Raw genomic sequence first — 23,056 nt, forward strand, 5'->3', positions numbered from 1 at the left:
ACTGCAGTCTTAGCACCCTCATAACTCTTCACAGCATTCAACAACTTCCCGTCTACTCCATATATTCTTAACACTTTTCACAATCCTTGTCTATCCATCCTGTCATATGCTTTCTCCAAATCCATGAAGGCCGCCTACAACTTCTTTCCCTTCTCTAGAAACTTTTCCACTAAATATCTAAGAATGAATATCTGATCTACACAACCTCTTCCCTTCCTAAAGCCTCCCTGTTTCTCCAACTAATTTTCCTGTTATTTCCCTAACACTGTCAATAAGTATCCTACTGTATACTTTTCCTATTACACTAAGAAGACAAATGACCCTGTGATTACCACACACCTTTTTCCCCTTTCCCTTTGTAGAAAGGAATAATCATACCTGACTTCCAATCCTCCGGGACTCTACCTTCCTCCCAGGCCAATCTGGACAGCTTTCACATCCATTCTACTGCTATCATATTGCTTTGTTATTTTCGCAATATATATTGCTGTCTGTGTGTCGTGAGTGGGAAAGTATGATATTATCTGGCTGGGTAAGGAAAAAGGGTAAAGCTTTATGTCTGCCTACAATTCACACGGTCAGAATATGATAAAGTCGGAGTATTGCACAGTAACTGTGTGCAATATCATACTCACGTCCTATGCACAATTACTCTATATTTCAACGTGATCCTGCAATGATAGCGAGTAGTTCAAATTTGTAAACAGGAAAAAAATACGTGTATAACAATACAGGAATATACATTGTTGCTGGGAAGGCTGGCAGGGTAGGGTGGAAGGGACGAGTTGTTTGTTGGGGCAACCTTCACACAGTCAAAATACGATGAAATCGGCATATCATACGGTTGCCTTGTGAGACAGCATTTTCTGTACCCTATGCCTGTTCACTTACATTATAAACAGAACCTGCAAAAAGACTGTAATAAGCATATAAGGAAATACATGGGGGCTGGCACCTGGGAAATAAATACAGAGCAGAATAATTACTCACCTCAAGTGCATGATGCGATGACAGAATCAGTGCAGGCGAACTTTTTCCCATCCCTGCCCTCCCCTAGCAGGCCAAAAGTCAATAGAGATAAGTCATTGTCTGGGAAAGTCTTTGTACAAAAATCACTTAAAAAACATAATCTACTTTACACACTACCACTATCTTACACTTCTATGTCTTACTTCGTAACACTGCACTAAGTAATATACAGTATATACACTGCACTCGTCCACACAGTCAGTACTTTGCAATGGAATGATACTCGGGGAAGCAGGGGGGGCAATGAGGCACATGGCACAAGTAGCACTACCAGGTGGTCAACTTGCGCTGTCGTGGCCGCCTTTCCATGGTGGCGCAGATGTGGCAGCGTATCTGTGCACTCCTGCTGTCTCTAGTCAGACTCTAGCCTTCAGGTGGTGGCAGTAACTTTTCCAGGTAGTGCTGTGCAGCCCAGTCTTTCCCAGCAAGCCTGGCAGGTGCATCTTGCACAGCGCTTGTATGCCCTCATGGCACTGACGGCTGCAGACCGTATTCCTGTAAGAATTCATACACTAAGCAGTGTATGAACTTATACAACGTGATCGTCTTTCCAGATTTCTTGCAATAGTATTGATGCGCATTCAGCACATACATGTCCACCAGGTGGAAAAAGAGTTTCTTATACCACTTGACAGAACGACAAATGTGCTCCACTCTACCAATCTGCATGTCACTTTTATCAACCAAGTGCAAGTTTTGATTGTAGTCCATGAATGCATTTGGCTTACGAATACACTCGCCTGTTGCACGGTCTCGTTTCCCGGTGTCGACGAGAGCACCTGATGCGCAGTTGATAGCATGTGCACATCACACTTGTCTCGCCAACGTAGGGCAAGGAGATCCTTGATACACTGCAACACAACTGTGTCTCTTTCCTGCACGTCACAAAACTTTGGCATGCCACATCTGTTATTCCATATGGTGCCACATGAACAAATCCCACGTGAAAGCAAATGCATTGCCAATTCAGGAGAGGTGTACCAATTATCTGTGTAGAGGATGTGCCCTCTGCCTACATAATTCTCCATCATTTGCTTCACTACTCTACCAGAAATCCCAAGATGATCATTATGTGGAATATTGGTCATTGCACCTGTGTAAATAATCACGTCAAGGACAACACCAGTATCACAATCACACAGTAAAAAGATCTTTACACCAAAACGATGCCATATTTTTGGGATGTACTGCCTGAACGAGATACGGCCATGGAACAACATCAGCAACTCGTCAATTGCGAGCTTTTGGAAAGCCCCCCAAAAGTGTTGGAATTTGCCTTTGAGTTTTTCCAAAACCGTCCTGATCTTATGTAAATTATCTGTTGGGCCTAAGGTTGTGTTATCACTGAAATGAAGGAACCTGAGGATGTTCTGGTACGTGTTCCGTGCCATGTACTTTCTGAATACATCAACCCGTGTCAACACTTCAGTGGTCCAGTGGTTGACAGGTGCATGTTTTTTTCACTTAGGGCATTAACATTGTCAGTGTCATAAACACATACGTGGTGGGCTCCATCATGTCCAGCGTCGTGTTCTATAGGCCTCCTCATGTGCAAGGTCAGCTATCGTCTGTGGAAAGAATTGGTTCGTCTCGTCATAAATGTGTGTCTTGAGGTGCAGGTCGAAGAATGAAAAAAAAATAGCTCATTATCGAGCTCATCGCTGTCAGTCCAGTCGTGTCCCTGACTCCAGAGTTTGTCTCGTCAAATTTAACTGTCCTGGGTCGAAAAGCCGTAATCTCTTTCCACCTGTAGGTGGCATGTGAAGGGGAGAGTTGCAAAGTTCTCTGCTGCCTCCCACGCTGTGAGGCAGTCTTGCACACTATCCGTGCTTGCCGCTGCACAAACTTGACTTCCGGTTCCGAGGAGGTCTCTAGGGCATGATGTGGTGGTGAGGGGGCGTGGGAGGTGCTGGGCAGTGGTGACGGGGCTCGGGAGGTGCTGGGCGGTGGTGAGGGGGCACGGGAGGTGCTGGGCAGTGGTGTGGGGGCACAAGAAGTGATGCAAAGTGGTGATGGGGCACAAGAGGTGCTTGGCAGTGATGAGGTGGCATGAGAGGCAGTGCACGGTGATGCAGTGGCGCCCGTGATGGTGGTGGGTGGTGAGGTGGCCAGGGAGGTGGTGGTGGGTGGAGGAGTAGCAGGGGCTGTGGTGGGTGGTGGTGAAGTGGCCCATGAAGTTATAAGAAATGGTGAGGTGGTGTGAGAGGTGGTGTGGGGTGGTGAGGTGGTGCGTGTGGTGGCAGGATGTGGTAGCAAGGTGGTGTGAGCTGAGTGCACCTGCATTCCAGCCTTCCCTTTCTCCCCTTCCTCTCCCTCAGTGAAGAGCCGCTTCACCACCATCCATGTGGTGGAGCTGTACGACAAGGTGGTGGTGGCTTCTCCTCACTCTCCAAGGAGATGTTGCTGTCGTCGTCCTTGGTAGTAGGAGAGTGATACCACTCATCACCACTCTCGTCACCACTCCCCACCACACTCTTCATCTCCAGGTCAGACCCAATTTGGTCTTCATCGCTCTCCATCCAACGAGGAAACAGCTCCGCCCTGATCTTGGGCTGGTGAGTAGCCTACGGGGCCGGAGAGAGGGGGAACTTGGACGTCCACTCATCACGAAGTGCGCGGTGTACTGATGTTAGGGGTGTATGGGAGTGTAGGGCAGGTCAATCTCAAGACATTCAGGACGTTCATTCACTTCCCAAAAATTTTTGGCGTTTTTTTTATAGGCTGTGCTCAAACGACGCCTGCGGCCATTTATCAGCTAAGCGTCATTCGACACCGGTGGCCACGGAGGGGTTAATGTTTAATGCCTTGACTGCTTTTTAGGTTTTACTTTAGTCTTATCATTGTGTCTATTTCTTTTTATTTTTGGTCATAATCATTGAAATCCGGCAGCATTTAACCGTACCTGCTGCACGGCCAGGAAAATTTCTTCCATCCATCCATCAGTAAAACCTGTTGTTATCACCAAAACAGTCTCATCTTTTTTGTTTCTAAAGCCTTTGAATCTATCTTAAATATAATGATTCTGAAGAATCTTTCCATTCGTAAACTTTTCTCTGATCATCGATATGGATTCAGTCAGGGATGCCCAACTGGAGATTTTTAATGAATGGATTTATTTATTTATTTATTTATGTTCATTTGTTTCTGACTCTTGTTCATACTCTTTTTGGAATTTCTGTGTGGCATTTACTATTGCACTAGACATTTACAAGTACATACATAACATCTTTGTACTGAAGGGGTTCAGTTGTACATAAGGCTGACTGCATATACTTTTATCTTCACTACAGTTATATGACGCTGCACAGTGAAAGTCGAGTGAATAATGTGGAAAGAAAATCAAAGCCATGACAATTATTAGTAAATGTTGTGACTGAGACTTCGTAAAATATATTAAGTATAGATGAATATCGTCACACCCTCTCACTGAACATACCGTACAGTAGTTGTAGTAGTAGTAGTTGTAGTGGTAGTAGTAGATGCAACCCGAGGCTCATTGGAACGTGAAGCCAGGGACTGCAGGCTGAAGTTACCCTTGTCCTGCATGCCACCATCCACCTTTTAGGGGATAGTGCGTGAGTTAAGTGAGGCTTGTATAGCCAGCCAGTGGATCCACCTAGTCATATCGGTGCCACCACTTGAAGGGGCCCCTTTCCAGCACCGGACGTACAGTAAACTGAAAAAAAAATATGATAACATTGTGGTTTCGCTCTTTGGTAAGTCAGGTTACATTTACTTTGCCTCAGTCAGGTCAGGCTCGTTAGGTAGAATCTGAGTGGGTTAAATCATTATGCTTTGGTGATTAGTGGATTTATTCTACCTCCATGAATCTCCTTTCTGACTTTGTTATAAAATTTCCACGTCAGTTTTCTATACCATGTGATATTTTTTCTCAAGTATTCCTGTCAGTTTTGGCTGGACAGTTTCGTGGGCGGAGGAGAGCCTTCTTCTTTGCTATCCCTGTTTTATTCTAGTAGTTTAGTCACACTCTTGTAGGAGCTGCCTAACATGAGCCAACTGGCCTACTGCAGTTATCTTCTTTTGATCATATTTTCTCATATATAAAGCAAGAAGAAATATTCCGGCCAGACCCACCCTGCAAGACCTGTTGTAAGAGTAAACTAGTGGGGGTTATTTTTAAACTTTTTTTTTTTTACCATGTGACCTTCAGTAGTATCGTAATAAGATTACTCCAGTCTGATTATGAAAAGCAGAGGGGATAGAAAATATCTTGTCTGTTCTGTCGCTGGTATGCTTATGCGGTTAGGAAGCTTTCCAACATGTCTTTCTTACTTTATTTATCGCCATTTTAGTCTAGGGGGAGTAGGCTGTATTAGGATGCGTCCAGACTGCGAACGGGCAGATGGTGCAAACCCGCGTGGGTTGAAGACAGGAAAATTTGACAGAGAGCTTTTGTCGTTTGAACCCATGTGGGCAGGATGGATGAAGAACAGCATAATATTGAGGTTTCACTAACACCATCTATATGGGAGATACACCATAAAATGCAGTGACACAGCATTAATTTCACAGAAGAGAATGAGGACTTTCTGACCACTACTTGGTGGTGGCCAGAATTAGGATTCAAGTAAGATGGAGGAATAGAAGAAGGGAAACACGAGAGGAAGGAGTAGTTGCAAGGAGAGTGGAAAGGTTACAAGAGGATGAGAAAAAGGTAGAGTATAAGAGAGAAGTGGAGGAACGATTGGGCAAATATGAATTGGAGCAGATGGGAGATGTGCAATGTGTGTGTAGGATATTTACAGAAGAAATATGTGTAGCATGTGATGTGGTGTGTGGAAGGAAGAGAAGACGGAGGGGGGTGCAAGGAACAGCGTGGTGGACTGAAGAGGTGAGACAGGCTGTGGCACAAAAGAAGAAAGTATACAATGAATGGATGAGAAATAGGGGCGTGGAAGAAGTTGAGAGGCAGAAGAGAGAGTTATATGTAGAAAGAAAGAAAGAGGTGAAAAGATTAGCAAGAGAGAGTAAGAAGAGAGTGGATGAGGAATTTGGAAGGAATTTGAGTGTAAAGTGGAGGGACTGTAAGAAAATGTTCTGGAAAGAGGTGAAAAGAGTAAGACAGGGTGGAAGTGAAGTTAGCAGGGTAGTGAAAGATAAAAATGGTAGATTACTAGTGGAGAAGGGAGAAAAAGTGAGCAGATGGAGGGAAACTATCTATCTATCTATTTATAGCCCGACGCCCTAATCCCACAAAGGGTGGCCACAGACAAAACGCCTCCAAGTCTCTCTGTCACCCACCATTTGACTACCCTCCCCCCAACTCACCCCCCCGTCCCTCATATACCTCTCAACTCCATCGCTCCACCTCATCCTCGGTCTACCTCTCCCTCTCCCTCCCTCCACCTCACCTACATACACCCTCTTAGTCAGTCTTGATAGAGAGAACACTTTAAGGAATTGTTGAACATAGAGGATGGAAGTAATGCGAGTATAAGTGGCTGGGGAATGGCTGGGAGAAGGAGGGAGGTGAGAAGACAGGAAGAAATCAGTAGGATAGAAGTTGTGGAAGCAATGAAGAAAGTTAAATCGGGGAAAGCCCCAGGAATTGATGGAGTGTGTGGTGAAATGCTGAAGCATGGGGGAGAGATAGTAGTAGAATGGATATGGAAAATGTGCAGATTGGCCTGGGAGGAAGGTAGAGTCCCGGAGGATTGGAAGTCAGGTATAATTATTCCCTTGTACAAAGGAAAAGGGGAAAAAGAAGTGTGGTAATCATAGGGGCATTTGTCTTCTTAGTATAATGGGAAAAGTATATGGTAGGATACTTATTGACAGAGTTAGAGAAAGAACAGAGAAATTAGTTGGAGAAGAACAGGGAGGCTTTAGGAAGGGAAGAGGTTGTGTAGATCAGATATTCATTCTTAGATCTTTAGTGGAAAAGTTTCTAGAGAAGGGAAAGAAGTTGTATGCGGCTTTAATGGATTTGGAGAAAGCATATGACAGGGAGGATAGACAAGGATTGTGGAAAGTGTTAAGAATATATGGAGTAGATGGGAAGTTGATGAATGCTGTGAAGAGTATGTACGATGGTGCGAAGGCTGCAGTGCGTGTGGATGGTGAACTAAGTGAATTTTTCTCTTTGGAAGTTGGGTTGAAACAGGGATGTGTCATGTCCCCATGGTTGTTCAATCTGTACATGGATGGGGTAATAAAAGAGGTACAAGGTAGGGTAGTGGATGTTGGAGTGGCCCTGGTGAGAGAGGATAGTGTTTGGAAACTCCCTGTACTGTTGTTTGCAGATGATACTGTGTTGTTGAGTGAAGACGAAGGGGAGCAGCAAGGCTTGGTGGATAAGTTTGGAAGAGTGTGTAAGAAACGGAATCTGAAGGTGAATGTAGGGAAGAGTAAAGTGATGGTCTTTGAGAGAGGTGAAGTCAGTGAAATGTACAGCGAGGTTGGATGGTGAGGAATTGGAAAATGTGAGTACGTTTAAGTACTTGGGTAGTGTGATGAGTAAGGATGGAGGTTTGGAGGGTGAAGTGCTTGAAAGGGTACAGCAGGGAAGAAAGGTTGCTGGTTCCTTGAAAGCAGTGATAAGAAACAGGGAAGTGAGCATGGAAGTGAAAAAGTTACTACATGACAGTATTGTGATACCAACTCTAATGTATGGAAGTGAAGCTTGGACGTTGTTGGAAGGACACAAGTCAAGAGTGAAAGCAGTGGAAATGAGTTATTTAAGAGGAGCCTGTGGAGTCACATGGAGAGACAGGCTGACGAATGAGGATATAAAGGAGCGTTGTGGTGTGGATGTGGTTGTGATAGGAAGCGTTATGAGGAACACACTGAGGTGTTTTGGCCATGTGGAGAGGATGGAGGGTGAAAGACTGACAAAGAGAGTGTATGTGAGTGAGGTGGAGGGGGGAAAAGGGAGGGGGAGGCATAGGATGAAATGGAAGGATGGGGTGGAGAGGTATATGAGAGAGGGGGGTGTGAGTTGGGAGCAGGGCAGTGAAATGGCGGGGAACAGGGCTATTATAAAAGACTTTGTAGTAACTTGTAGAGGAGTTTTGTTGTTTAGTTGTCACTCTCGATTTCTTGTAGTAGGAATTAAAGATGAATACAGTGAGTTGATCTTAATTTATTATCTTCAGAGAAATCTAAGTTGAGCAGGGTATGTTTTACAGAGACAGTATAATAAGTAAGTCTAGTTGAGCCCCTCTTTCTTCTTCACTCTCTCCACTATCTGTCGGTTCTAATGCTAGCCTCCTTCTGCCTGTCTGCTTCCTAAATTCTGGTGAAACAGGGGTCGTGTCATGTGTGTTACACTGTGGTTGGAAAGTTCCAGAAACCTGTGTGTGAGTATGTGTGTATGTCACTAGACTTTGTTCGCCTGCTATCTCGCTGACACACTACCTACATCATCCCCTGACTTTGCTACTTCCTGTGTAATGGTCAACATTTCCTCAGTTAACTTGCAAGATCATTTCCCTTTCCCAGGCTTGCATGGAGCTGTCTATCTATCTATTTATCTATCTATCTATTATGATTTGTAATTATAATATGGAGTCCTAACATGTGCTCGGCCACGCGCTGAAGGTCCTCCGACAGCAATCATCATTGACATATGCTAATCTATTAGTACATAATATTGATTATAATACTGTACACATACAATATTCATAGTAAATTGCAATGATCTAGTAATATTACATTTTAAACAAGTTGTATACATATTTGAATAAATGCAATGGTTGTTGTATGACATTTTGTAAGATGTGTATGTATAACAGACATACGCATATAATTGTGCGATGGTAATACTGCTAGGTTATTACATTACATATTAAGTTATTCTTTTAGTAATGGCTAATATTTCACCTAACTTGTAAGATGATTCTGGTAATACAGAATTGTGGTATAATTGTATGACTTATAATATTGTAGTAACATTGTGGTAATACATAATTGCAACATTGTGAATTCTCTGATAATTATATTGTAATTGTTACATTGTAGTAACATTGTAGTAATACATAATTGTAACATTTTATGAATTGTTACATAATATTGTGGTAATGCATAATTTTGTTGGCCTTATAATTGTAGTTATATTTTGTTAATGCAACTGTTACATCAGTCTCTTGGCCTTATAACTGTAGTTAAAGTTACATAAAAGTTACATCTTGTTAATGCAACTGTTACATAATTGTTACATATTGTTTGTAGTTACATAATTGTAGTTAAAGTTACATAAAAGTTACATCTAGTTAATGCAACTGTTACATAATTGTTACATATTGTTTGTAGTTACATAATTGTAGTTAAAGTTACATGAAAGTTACATCTTGTTAATGCAACTGTTACATAATTGTTACATATTGTTTGTAGTTACATAATTGTAGCAAGTGTAACATAATGCAATCGTTTGTCGTTACATAATTGTTACATATCGTTTGTAGTTACATAATTGTAGTTCAAGTTACATAAAAGTTACATCTTGTTAATGCAACTGTTACATAATTGGTACATATTGTTTGTAGTTACATAATTGTAGCAAGTGTAATATAATGCAATCGTTTGTCGTTACATAATTGTTACATATTGTTTGTAGTTACATAATTGTAATAATTGCAGTTCTGACATTGAATCCGGTCATGCTGCGGTCGATGATATGATGTGCCATGCCACTAGCTTGTGGAGACAACAATTTGCTTTTTTGTTTGTAGTTTATGTGGTATTTTGGCATTTGTAGTAACACTTACACTTATTTTCATTTGTTTGTTATGTGATCTTACTCCATTTCTTTTTCTTTCTTTCTTTTTTTTTTATGTATTGATTTTCTATAGTTTGTTTTTCTTCGTTTGTCTACGCTTTTTCTGTGTTGTTTATGGTTGCATAATTGCTGGCTAATTTCCTTGGGATCCTTTTTTAAGGTTTAGTTTATATTGCACAGATATTACTGAAAATGATATTATATTGTCCCATATTTTGTTATTATATATAAAAAATATATATACACTATATACAGTATTAACTATATACACTGACTTGTTCTTCACTTGTACTTATCGTGGGCAATATATGTGTCAGCACCGTGTGGAAATCATTGTCTTCACGATTGTGTTGAAGATGTTCATTCTTGCTAACGTCATTTGTGTTGGCCATTGTTTTGTTTTTTTCTGGTTTTCCTTGTAAACTGATTTATCTGTTTCCACTAGGTAGCTTTAATTAATAAATGTTTAATACAGTTCTTTTAATCGCTCACTGAGTAACTGTGATAGTATATTTTCTTTATCACTTTGTAGATGTAATAATGTATAGCTGTATGTATGCAACACGTATTTTATGTAGGTATAAATGGTAACACTCGTTGGTAGTAAATAAATGCTATAATAAATGAATGAATATATTACAGTGTAGAATATTTATTGTTGGTGCAAGTATTTAATGATTGAATTATGAAGATAATTGAAGTAGGTATATGTATTTAACTTGTAACAATACAGCACGTTTTATATGTTTGTGCACAAGTTTTTTGTCTATCTCTGTGTATTGTATAAATGAAGTAACTATGTAAACCACTCATTTTTACCGTGGTGGAAATGGTGTGAGTGGTGTTGCACGTGGTGATAGCGTTGTTCTTCATGGGTTGATTGACGTGTTGTGGAGTGTCAGACACACGGCTTGTCGACGTATGATGACGTCGACTTCCCACACTGGTAGCTGTGGTGAGTAAATGAGTAGCGATGAGTAACTTGAGTGAAGATGAGTAAGATGAGTTGTGAATATGGACTTGGTATTTGCTTCGTCGTCTTGACCTCTTCACTCCTGCGTCAGCGGTGGAGGTTGGGTGGATGTAGCAGAGAGAGGAGGGTGAGGTCTGGTGGTTGTGAGTTGTGAGTCGTATCTCACTCTTCGTTTGTTTGTTTTGTTTTTTCTTGATGTATTCTCGGTCTTTTTTTCTTGTGATCTACTCGTTGTGGGACGAAGACTGGCACTACTTGTAGGGCCGTGTAGAAGATCATACAGATGCATCATAGAGTTGTTACTTGTAGTTGATTGTAGATGGTTGTAGTTCGTTGGTTCGTCGTAGAAATTGCAAGATTGTTTGTATCAATATATTGTTAAACTACTTGCAAGGCGTCCTGTGACCTCTTCACTTCTACATCAGCGTGATGATCGTGGAGACGGAGGGGGGGTTGGAGAGAATACTGTCAGGAGCTGGTTGTGAGCTGTTGGTTGTGAGAGGTATTTTTTTGTTTTCAATCTTGATATTTTGTAGGAATTCACTGTTGATTCGTAGACGAGGTTCGTATACGTTTGCTGCCAACCAAATGTCACAAAAGACTTTGTATAAACTTGTAGAGAAGTTTTGTAGATTAGTTATATATATATATTAGACTCGTGGACGAGCGGTTGTTATACTTGACTAGTTTGTAAGTAGATAATCTTGGTTCCCATTTGTCATGCAATGACAGGAGAGGTAAAGAATAGTATGGGACTATTTTTATTTGTCTTGGAAATATTAACAAAGTCTCACATACGAGTGAAGTTAAGTAGAGTCCCGAGAGCTACCTCCCTGTCTCGCTTTCTCTCTCTCTCTCTCTCTCTCTCTCTCTCTCTCTCTCTCTCTCTCTCTCTCTCTCTCTTCCATGTTGCTAAGCTCGTTCTCCCTACTACCTGTCGATTCTATGGCCTGTCTCCTTCTGAGCTCTCTATCTCCTAAATTCTGGTGAAACAGGGGTCGTGTCACGTGTGTTACACTGTGGTTGGAAAGTTCTAGAAACCTGTGTGTGAGTATGTGTGTATGCCACTAGGCTTTGTTCGCCTGCTATCTCGCTGACACACTACCTACATCATCCCCTGCCTTTGCTACTTCCTGTGTAATGGTCAACATTTCCTCAGTTAACTTGCAAGATCATTTCCCTTTCCCAGGCTTGCATGGAGCTGTCTATCTATCTATTTATCTATCTATCTAATATGATTTGTAATTATAATATGGAGTCCTAACAGGGCGACTTGGAGGCGATTTGTGTGTGTTCACCCCAAACGGGATTGAGGCGTCTGACAACAGATAGATAGAGATAGATAGAATGAGGACTGGAGGGGAAAAAATGTATGTCCATTCAGTTCGTTTTGATATATATACATAATTATACTCATGCGGTGGTACTCTTTTTATTGAAGAATATAAATTACAACACAAATCAGAATTTACTCTAAAGTTACTGTGAGTGTGAAGATATTAGGCAGAAAATTGCATCAATTAATTAAAATGACTGCTATAAAGCTCTACTCATGGGTATTTAAACAATAGTTGTGTGGTTTTGCCAAGGTACTGAACGTTCATATGAACAGAAGTACTCTGCAAATGCCTCTTACACTTTTGTCCATTACTGTATAACTTTTATCTGTTGAGTTGGAAAACCACATATTACCAGGATATTCTTTTACATCACATACGGGACTAGCTGTTGCACCCTGTTCCCTCTTCAGTAATCATGTTGTACTTTAGGATGCATGCAGATTTGGTGATCGGTACTACTGCACCTTGTCAAAAAAATGTCTAGGTTTTATTCATTATTCTCAATTTTCTTGTAATTCCAAGAACAAACTCATATTCATCTAACTTTCTCGATAGGTGGTATTTAAACACCTTTTTGCTGGTTTCCACCCAGTCTAGGGTAAGATGTGTCTTTCAGGAGGCAGTTTGTTCTCCAACATACTGTTTTCCAGCAGCTGTGACTTTCTTAGGAAAGCCACCTTTTTTCATCTTTTAGCGCCAGGGATCGTGCCGCCTGCAGTTGTTGAGGGAGACTTGATGACATTGCCATATTGACACCCACCTACTTACCTCTAGTGTGGACATTCAAATGCTCCAGCCCCCATCCTCCCCTTTCTCCTTTTTCCCCGCCTGCCCACTCGCTGTCAGGACGCACACTTATGCCCAAATAATTAAGATTCTTTATAACTATTCCCATAGATTCTGAGTACACTCCACGGTGATATGGACGACCAGACCTTCAAAGCCGTGCCTGGTTATATTGAAGAATGTTATGAGCTCTTCAACACCTATTTTAATACGGAAAACTACCCCTCAACACTGGCTGGTAAGTTAGTTCTCTCTCTCTCTCTCTCTCTCTCTCTCTCTCTCTCTCGTTTGACCACCTAACGTGGAGTTTTTTCTCGTTTTTTCAACTTATGTCCAGTACTTGAGTGGTAGAGGAAGATAATAGTATGACCACATCCTTCTCTTTCTCTTTCTCTCTCTTTCTCTTTCTCTCTCAGCAGGAATAAAAATAGTAAATTGCTTGAGCACGTGACGAGCAAGAGAGTGCCGTTTTATCACAATTTCCCTTTGATATGAAATTATATGCGGAATCGCCCGTAAATAATTGCTAGAGCTGATGCCAAAAAACAGTGTTACGATGGAAAATGTTTAAAATTTGATTTCATAATTGTGTTCACCGATTAGAGCCGAACATTCCATTGGAAAACTCGAGATCCCAAGGGGTTCCTATACGTTAATGGGTGAGTTTTAGTCTACAACAACATTTATTGCATGAATGTATATCATGCAGAAAGAATTTTAACTCTACTTCACTTAGAGGTAAAGTTATTAGCTTCTTCTTAGCGTGACGATCGGGTCTGGCCGGGTGGGGCTGGACCGCTCATTTCCAAGCTTAACTGAGAGTAAACATTGCTCTCTTGTTTCTCTGGCTCACTCGTTTCGTTCGATAGGTCGTAAAAACAAAATCCATCATTGAGGAAAAAGGGTTGATTAAACCTTTCAGATTCTGATGACGTTTTTGCATCATTTTTAATCCATCCTCAGAGATTCTGATGACGAGTTTATGCGCCATTTTTAAGATACTTTTGTAAACTATTCGCCATAAATCGTGTTTACGTGTCATAACAAAGTGAATTGGGCATGATGTCGCAGAATGCTGGCTCTGTGTGCGGTGGGCAGTAGTTTTGTAGTTTTGCATGATTTAAACCAGGTTTATATGTCTTTACTATGTTTCTTTTTTTGGCTCAACATTTTTCTACGGCAAGGTATAAAGTTTTTGGTTTTCCCCTAATTTCAACTCATTTTGAATTTTTATATTCTTTGTTTTCCGTTTTTCAACTTGCTGCTATAAAATACAACTATTCAGCTTCAAGATAACACCACAACCAGCATCCTATCATAAAAAGTATATTTACACTGACTGATCAATAAAAAAGATTGCGAAGTGAATATGCGGCCGAGACCCATAAGAAATTATGCATCTTTTTCCTTTTGCGTTACCGCTTAATAAAGTGCAGAAATAACCACAATCTATGCATCATTGGGAAGGTAATATATTGTAGTTTTGCAAAGTTTACACCAGATTTAAATATCTTTTTTTTTTTTTTGGCCGAATATTTTTCAACGACAAGGTATACAATTTTTTTTTTTTTTTGCCTAACATAATCTAGTCATTTTGACTTTCTATTTTCTTTGTTCTCCTTCTTTGAACATACAGCAGTAAACTACAACTATTCAGCTTTACAAAGAAACCAAAGTCAACATTCTATCAAGATATGTGTATTTATACAGAGCGATTAAAAAAAAAAGTATTGGGCTGCAAAGATGTGGTTAGCATCATAGGGACTGACTCTAGCACAGACATAATCTGCCTCATATGGTTAATACTTACGATCGCCACCTTCTGCACAAACTCTCATTTAGGATTGTCCAAACATCGCACATCCATTTTTAGGCTGCTCTAGGGACGATTCAGTTAGCGTTACCATGCAGTGTTTATCCAGTGCAGTTTTCTACTTCCCATTATGCCTTTTGTGATTTATATTACCGTTTCTTATTTTACATTTATGATTTGTATCGTAGTTACCAATTTCACAGAGAAACCAAAGTCTCTGTTTCCCACACCAGGAAATAGAGCCGTCCCCACAGCACACGAGGATTATGATACACATCTCGATCATTTTGTATATCCCCAGGACAAAAGAAAAAATATATAATTCATTGTTTATTATTATTATTATAATTATTATTATTATTATTATTATTGCTATTACTGTTAATAATAATAATAATAATAATAATAATATTATTATTATTATTATTATTATTATTATTAATATTCCTGCTACTGTTGTAAGTACTACTACTACTACTACTATGGCCACTGCTACAACTGCTATTACGACCACTACTACTACTACTTTTTTTTCAAGATCACCTCCATCTATTTGGGAATTATATTGTGAAGATCAATGCCAAACTTCATGATACAGTTCACCATTTGGAATTGCAATGTGAAGGTTAACACTAACCCAAGCACGCCAACGGCTGTGGTTACCAACCATCGACTACTACTGTACTTTTATTACTTTACTTTAAATTCATTAACATTACTGTGTTAATACAGATATCAGGCTATTGGAGTCGTTGATCTATGCGACTCTTGACCACAGTAACTTTGTAATTCACACCCGTAAGAGAGACAGGCTGCCCCCCCTTAGGCATAGCAGTGCAGACCTCACGAGAGACAATGACAGTTCACATCACATCCAGGCCATAACAGAACCCCGGGATTGACGCTTCTTCTCACAAAGAACTTCTGCCAGTCTCATGTAGAATCTCACCGTCTCTGGACCCATTCCTTCTGATGCCGTGAACACAAGGGGAATGCATCCACCTTTGTCCACATATTGGATCATTTCTTGATAGTTTTTTTTTCTTGTTCATTCCTTTTGTGAGCAACCACGAGAGACAGTTCACGATTACATGCCTCCATTGGATCAAATATCTTAATGTTGAAGAACACTCTCTGCTCACATATCCAGAAACTTCGAGCACTGACATCCACTCTTGCATCATTTGATGTATTTGCTGTTCTGTGGGTAAAGTGCTTGCTGTACAGGGGTAGCAAAGCTGTCTCTACAGTGACATCATGGCATATTTCATGCAGCATTTTGACAGTGAAGTCGTGTACTTCATCGTGTCAAATGCAAACAAAAAGTCCCATCTTACAAACCATTGTATGGATTGCATCAAAATCAGTGCCACAGGAACAGTGTTGAGGCAGGTTCTCTATTGGCTACCCATATCTCAAGGCTATGGCATCAATAAATTCTTGTTTGTTGAAGTGGAAGCCTTTTGCCCCGAGAGGCAGGATTGTCAGCCAGTTCGATATCTCAACCTCCTGTGCCATTTCAACTCTTCTGCACTAATCTGGTGTTAGATGTTCGGGTATGTGCTGCAGTTGTTCCTTTTGTCTTGCTTCTCACACTTTGCTTATCTGTGTCTTTATATCTTTCTGCCTTTGGTGGTCGATCTTACTCGTCTCAACCTGGGTGCAGATCTTCTGTGACATAGAATCAGTGAGCCTAAGTTTTTTTTTTTTTTTTTTTTTTTGTCCGACTCTGGACATAGGATTCACAGCCTGCTATCAAGGCCCAGCAGTCCTCCTACATACCATACACCTCTACATATCACCAATTCGGCCCTAACACCCACCGTCCATATTGAATACATGCTAGGGCTGTCTCATACAGGACTGGTGTATTGATATTAGCGGGGGTACTTTTACGACATGTCGGCGGGTCTTCTGGTAGATCAGTAAAGCCTGATTTAAGGAAATTTAATCCCTAAACCGTTCCCTGCCCCAGCCGGGATTCGAACCTGGGTCCGTTAGGACTGCAGGCCACCTCTCTAAAGTGAATTTCTATGCTCGTAGCTTCCCATGGCTGCTACTACATTTCTTATTACTGATCACCTGTTAAAATACGTGGAGATCTTTATATCTGACAATATTTTCATTATTTTTATAATAATAATCAGTGGTGGGCAGTGCAAACGAAAAGGACCTTGCGCAAGCTCAGTGTGCAATACACAGTTCACTACCTTGTGCAAGCACGAGTGTGCAATCTGACTAATAATTAGCTTGCGCAGTGTCGCAAAGCACTAGCACAAACCATCTGCATACATCTGTGGAAATTACTGTAAAATATTTAGATTTTTAAATAAATTAGCACACTTACTTTATTATTATTATTATTATTTTCTATTGTTTGTAATTTGCGCAAGTGCGCAATCTGATAATTAGCTTGCGCAATGTTGCAAAGCGCTAGTGCAAACCATTTGTGTATATTTGTGGGAATTACTGTAAAATATTGAGATATTTAAATAAATTAGCATACTTACTTTCATTTATTATTATTATATCTATCTGTCTATTGCCAGATGCCTTAATCCCGTAAGGGGTGGCCACTGGCCACAAACAACAAATTGCCTCCATGTCACCCTGTCCCCTACCATTTCACTGCCCTGCTCCCAGCTCACACACCCCTTTCTCATATATCTCTCCATTCGATCCCTCGAGCTCATCCTTGGCCTCCCCCTCACATCCCCCCCCCCTCTTCACCTCACTCACATACACTCTCATTATTCTCTCACTCTCCATTCTGTCCATATGGCCAAACAACCTCAGTGTGTTTCTCCTAACACTTCCTATCACATGCACATCAACACCACAATGATCCTTCACTTCCTCATTTGTCAGTCTGTCTCTCCATGTAACTGCACATGCTCCTCTCCAATAACTCATTTATTTCTACAGCCCTCACTCTTGACTTCTGTCCCTCCAACAAGGTGTGCAATCCACAGAACAGGTGCACAAGGCAGGTGCACAAGTGCAAATTTAATTGTACAAGCACAATTACATTTGCACTTCTGCACCTGCCTTTTCATGTACAAAAGTGCAATATTGCACAAGGTCTCGTGAGGTACGTAATGCACAAACGATATTCACTGGAGCGCAAAGGTGTGCAATTGCGCATTGCCCAAGTCATTGTGCACCTGCCCAGCACTGATAATAATAATAATAATAATTATTATTATTATTATTAGTAGTAGTAGTATTCCACCACTTTTCTCCTCGATTTTCATCATACTTTTGAGGATGTACTGCACCAAGACACTATTTTATTGAACCAGTTTCAATGACCTTGACCTACTTTTCAAAGTCACAGGTCCAGAAATATATATAAATAAAAATTTTCAACTTCAGTTTACTCGAAAACTTCTCTAGACATATTAACATAGAAGGAAGTCCCATAATAAAATTATTTTCCAAATTTTTGTATGGAAAAAATTTTGTAAGTCGATCATGCGTAACATTACGATATTTCGTACACCCCACTTTTCGACACTTTTCAGTTGCTCTTCCATACAGGAGAAACCAAAGCAAAAGTGAAGCACTTCTTGTTCCTATCAGTTTTGTCTTGTCCACGATCAGATCTATATACTTTTTTATGGCAGTTTGACGAACAGGTTCTTTGTATTACAAATTCTCTACCTATTACCATAGGTGAAGTTCTTTGTTTCCAGTGTTATTATTATTATTATTATTACTACTGCTACTACTACTACTACTACTCTTACTACTCTTACTACTGCTACTACTTCTACTACTAGTACTAATACTGCTATTAAAAACAAGAACAACAAAAACATATTCTGTGGAGTTCTTATTGATATTGTCGATATTATTATTATTTTTTGGAAGATCTACATGGCTGGCATTCCAAGACCATTGAAGAGAGAAACTTGAAATTTTCAGGAATGATGTGTCTTGTTTGCATGTGTCTTTTGGCACAAAATTGTTTTCCTTGCACTAGTGCAGTGCAAACGCCTTTTACGTTTTTGTTCAAATTTTGCCCTCGTTGAGCAACAAAAACTACTGAATCTATTGCTCTGCATGTGTTCCAGTATGTAGTCGTCAACATATACTAGTGCATCTCGGTACTGATACTGAGATTCAGCAAATACTCTTTGAGATATTGAGGAAAATCAAAATGGCCACCCCATGCCTGGAAGTGTTAACCCCTTCCTACACGATGACGCATTAGGCGTCATTAGTGTGTGGCTGCAAAATTACACATTGATGCATTTGGCATCATTAAAGCAAAAAAACCTTTGCCAGAAAATAAGTTTTCAGCCGATTGGCATCATTTTTTGAGGCGTCATAGTTTCCCTGCTGCTCATCAAAAGTAATGAGTTAGCAACTGTGGGTCCTGAGACACGTGGCAGCACAGACAGGTTGGTTAGTACCACACCGGCCCTCAAGGGAGAATGTAGCATGCAGTTGTGTCCCTTTAACCCGCGCCGTCCCGGTGACATGAATTAACGCGGCAACACTGCAAGGTCCCTAATTTGCACAATTTTCAATTTTCGCGAGTGATTTCGTGAGTGATTTTTTGGCACGTATACACGGGACACCTTCCTCTATTCCTCTACAAGATGCCAAGCAGGAACAATGCCTTACACCGCATAACCTCTCCCCCCCCCTGCACGCCATTGTCTCGGCAATTCACCTGTTACCAGTGACCTGGCCAATAAAGACATTCAGGGCCAGAGTGATTCCCCAATCGATGACAATGTGAAGGACAAAATTTACATAGCATTAGAGGAAGAAACAGTCAGAAATGATGGTCAGGTAATGTGGGAAAAAAAAGGTCATGAATGGTGATGAGTTAGTGAGTGAAACAATGCTTATAATGCCTATATTACTGTTTGAAAACCAATATACTCTTGTACTACATATAAATTCGTACCAAGTAAATAAATAAATACTGTTTATGAGTGGATAAAATAGTTACCCTCCCATAGAACTCGTTTTCTTTGGTGCCAGCCTGTTAGAAAACCCAGTCAGGTAAGGAAGTACTCGTACCTAAATCGGGTATTTTTAACCTCAGGTGAGCGATTTCTTTATGAATTTTCGATGTTTCTCACCAAAAGCGGATGTTTGAACCAAAAAAAAAAGGTCCAAAAACGTCGGGATGGGGCGGATTAAATCCTCTTCTATTACCCCCGTCCCAGGTGCGCGTCATATTTCACTATACCAATAGTGCTTGTGTCTACTTTTTGGGCACTATTGTGAGTAGATCTGGTGTTTGCAACAGGAATTTAGTTTTTTGTGATCATTCCTGGCCGTTATCAGCCGTTGGCCCAACAAAGATTGTGTTAATTTTTTTTGCCGTGGCCCAACAACTACACTGCCTCTAACCTGCACCAAATGTGAGTATTCAACCATTGAACAATAGTGACAGTGAATTAGGTGAATATAGTGAGCAATAGCTAGTGAGCAAGGACATGGTGAAATGTGCAGCAGCTTTAGGGGGAGGCTGGGAACCGCCTTACGACATGGCGTTGTCATGAATGTAATAATTTGCAAGGTGTTGCAGAAATCATTGTTTTATGCTGATATATGGTGGATAGTGCTATTGAGCAATAAATAGGAGTATAATGCAATGAGTGTACGTGATAAAATGTTGGCTAGGGCATGAGTCACATACGCCTTACAGCCATGGCATGCCATTGTCGGGAGAGGATAAAATAGAGGATTATGGGGATTTTCATTTTATTATATTGTTATATTTATTCCGTATGCTTCTTGTGTGAAATAAAGCATGAGTGTTATAGTGATATGTTTATCGTATGCTTGTATGGAAGAATGTAAACACTGCACCACGTACTCGTCAGAAAATATCATGTGATACCTTAGGTATTCCAAATGTGACCTACAGAGCATATTCATGTACTGGTGTGATAAAATATACTGTAGTTTCTCATAAGATGATAGATTTGGTTATGTCTCATGTGAAATAAAAGCCTAAACAGTGCAGCGTGTTCTCGTAAGGAAAATTTCGTCTGTTACTCCTTGGCATACAGGTAAGGGCCACCTACGTGACTTATGGAAGACGCACATATACTTGTAGTGGTGAAATGTACTGTGTTTATTATAAATTGATAAATTTGGTTATGTGTAATGTGAAAAGAAAATGAAAGTGTGCACCACGTGCTCGTAAGAAAATCATCATTTTGTACACTCAAGTGAGCACAAAGGTGGCGAAATCCAATGTGATAAATGGAACACATGCATGTAAATTTTTCTCATAAGGTGATAAATTTGGTTATGTCTCATGTGAAATAAAGGCATAAACAGTGCAGCATGTTCTCATAAGGAAAACATCATCTGCTAAATTAGCACAAAGGTAAGGCCACCTATGTGGCTTACAGAAGATGTGCATGTACTTGTAATGGTGAAATACACTGTGTTTCTTATAATTTGATGGATTTGGTTATGTGTAATGTGAAAAGAAAGTGAAAGAGTGAACAACTTGCTTGTAAGAAAGACAGCATCTCATACACCTGAGTTAGCACAAAGGTAGCGAAACCAAGTGTGACTTAAGGAACACGTGCATGTACTTCTAGTGGCGAAGTATACTGTATTTCTCATGAAATGATGGATTTGGTTATGTCTCATGTGAACAAAACACATAAACAGTGCAGCGTGTTCTTGTAAGGACTTAGCACAAAGGTAGTGCTACCTGTCTTGCACACGAGAATTTGTTATGAGCAGGCATGCACTGTTTACGTGTTGTTTACACATGAGACATAACCAGATCAATCACTTTTTATGAGAAATACACCACTACAAGTATATGCACGTGTTCCGTAAGTCATGTTCGGTTTCGCTGCCTTAGTGCTAACTCAGATGTATGAAATGTTGTCTTTCTTATGAGCAAGTTGTTCACTCTTTCATTTTCTTTTCACATTACACATAACCAAATCTATCAATTTATAAGAAACACAGTACATTTCACCACTACAAGTACATGCATGTCTTCCGTAGGTCACGTACATGGCCCATACCTGTGCACTAAGTCAGGTGTAGCAGACAATGTTTCTCAAGAACATACATGTATATCATGAACTGTTGCATTGTGCCAGTGTTGAGCAAAGTTCTTGGCTGGCTGTGAATACATCTTGACTGCTTTATTTCAGCTCACAACTCTAGCACAGCAGTTCATTCTCCAGTTGGTTTGCAACGACATCGGTCTGTTGCAAAGATGCAATGCGGGTTGGCACCAGAGTAGTGGAGAAAACTCCTCGACGAGATTGGGTCAGAGAGTGACAACGAGAGTGACCGTTCTGGGGTGGAGGAGGTTGAGCTGATGCCATCTGATCAGCAAGTGGAGATGCCCCGCACCTTCCACTACGGGAGACAACACCACCATCAGCGGCTGTCCTCACCGGAGAGCACTACCCACCTCTAGGACCTTCCGGTCCCACCTCTGTCTTCTTCGACTGTCCATCTCCAGGCCCCTCTGCCCCCTTGGGCGAGCCAGTGTCACTGGAAGCAGGGCCATCGATTGTCATCATGGCCCCTCCACCCGCTGTGCAGGATGCTATGGTGACATTTTTGCCAGCCAGGCCGGGGAGAATGGTGTCCCCAGAGCCCTATGTCGCATCCTTGTCCTCATCTGAGCCGTTCCATCCAAGATGAGGGCACCGTGGTCCACTGCCTGGACACAGGGGACGTCCAAGGGGTTGGAGGGCAGGCCGAAGGGTGTCGGCCTGCTGACCCACTGCCACTGCTGCCACCGCCGCTGAAGAGATCTCAGGTGGAGCAGTGGCCCATTCAGACCGAACCACAGGCCGTTCACTGGCTCCCCAGAGATCAAGATGGATGTCCCAACAACGCTGCAGTTCTTCCAGCTCTTCTTCACTCGGGATTTACTGTCATAGCTCACTGTGGAAACCAACCGGTAGGCCATATTTCTGGGGACTCAGCTGGTTGCCTGGTTCACCTGTCATGAAGAGGAGATGGCCAAGAACCTACTGTTCAAGGGGGCCATGCACATGCTGACCATCAGGGTCTACTTGAGGAGCACCGAGCTGCATGACTACCCAAGGTTTAGGTGGGCAATGAGTGGAAGGCGCTTCAGTGTGATCCTGAAGCACTTCCACACCTTTAACTCGTTCGCCATATCCTGGAACAACCAAGATCAGCTCATCCGCATTCACATGGTCATGGAGCACCTCCTTCAGTTGTTCCCATCAACGTACCAACCTGAGGAATGGCTAAGCCTCGATGAGGACTCTCTGGAGTCTACAATCCCCAGAAGCCCACCAAGTATTCCATCAAGATGTACACTCACGAGCACTCATTTCTGTTCAGGGGTGCCCCCTTCCTACCCCTGTATACTGAGGGAAGAGGGGAGGGGG

At 41.2% G+C, this 23,056-nt stretch overlaps 1 protein-coding gene across 1 annotated transcript in view; it reads left to right on the forward strand.

The window, feature by feature from the left end:
- The window catches only part of LOC145395511 (uncharacterized), a 38,332-nt gene extending 16,228 nt beyond the window's left edge, over positions 1 to 22,104 (forward strand). The window contains exons 3-4 of the mRNA XM_080269121.1: positions 12,977 to 13,103; positions 21,956 to 22,104. Coding sequence (XP_080125247.1) covers positions 12,977 to 13,103; positions 21,956 to 22,104 — 276 coding nt within the window. The remainder of the gene's footprint in view (positions 1 to 12,976; positions 13,104 to 21,955) is intronic.
- Positions 22,105 to 23,056: the final 952 nt, after the last annotated feature.

This window comes from Coenobita brevimanus, chromosome 31, assembly GCF_032717465.1.
Source record: "Coenobita brevimanus isolate Jiangsu-jjx chromosome 31, ASM3271746v2, whole genome shotgun sequence".
Classification (NCBI taxonomy): Eukaryota; Metazoa; Arthropoda; class Malacostraca; order Decapoda; family Coenobitidae; genus Coenobita; species Coenobita brevimanus.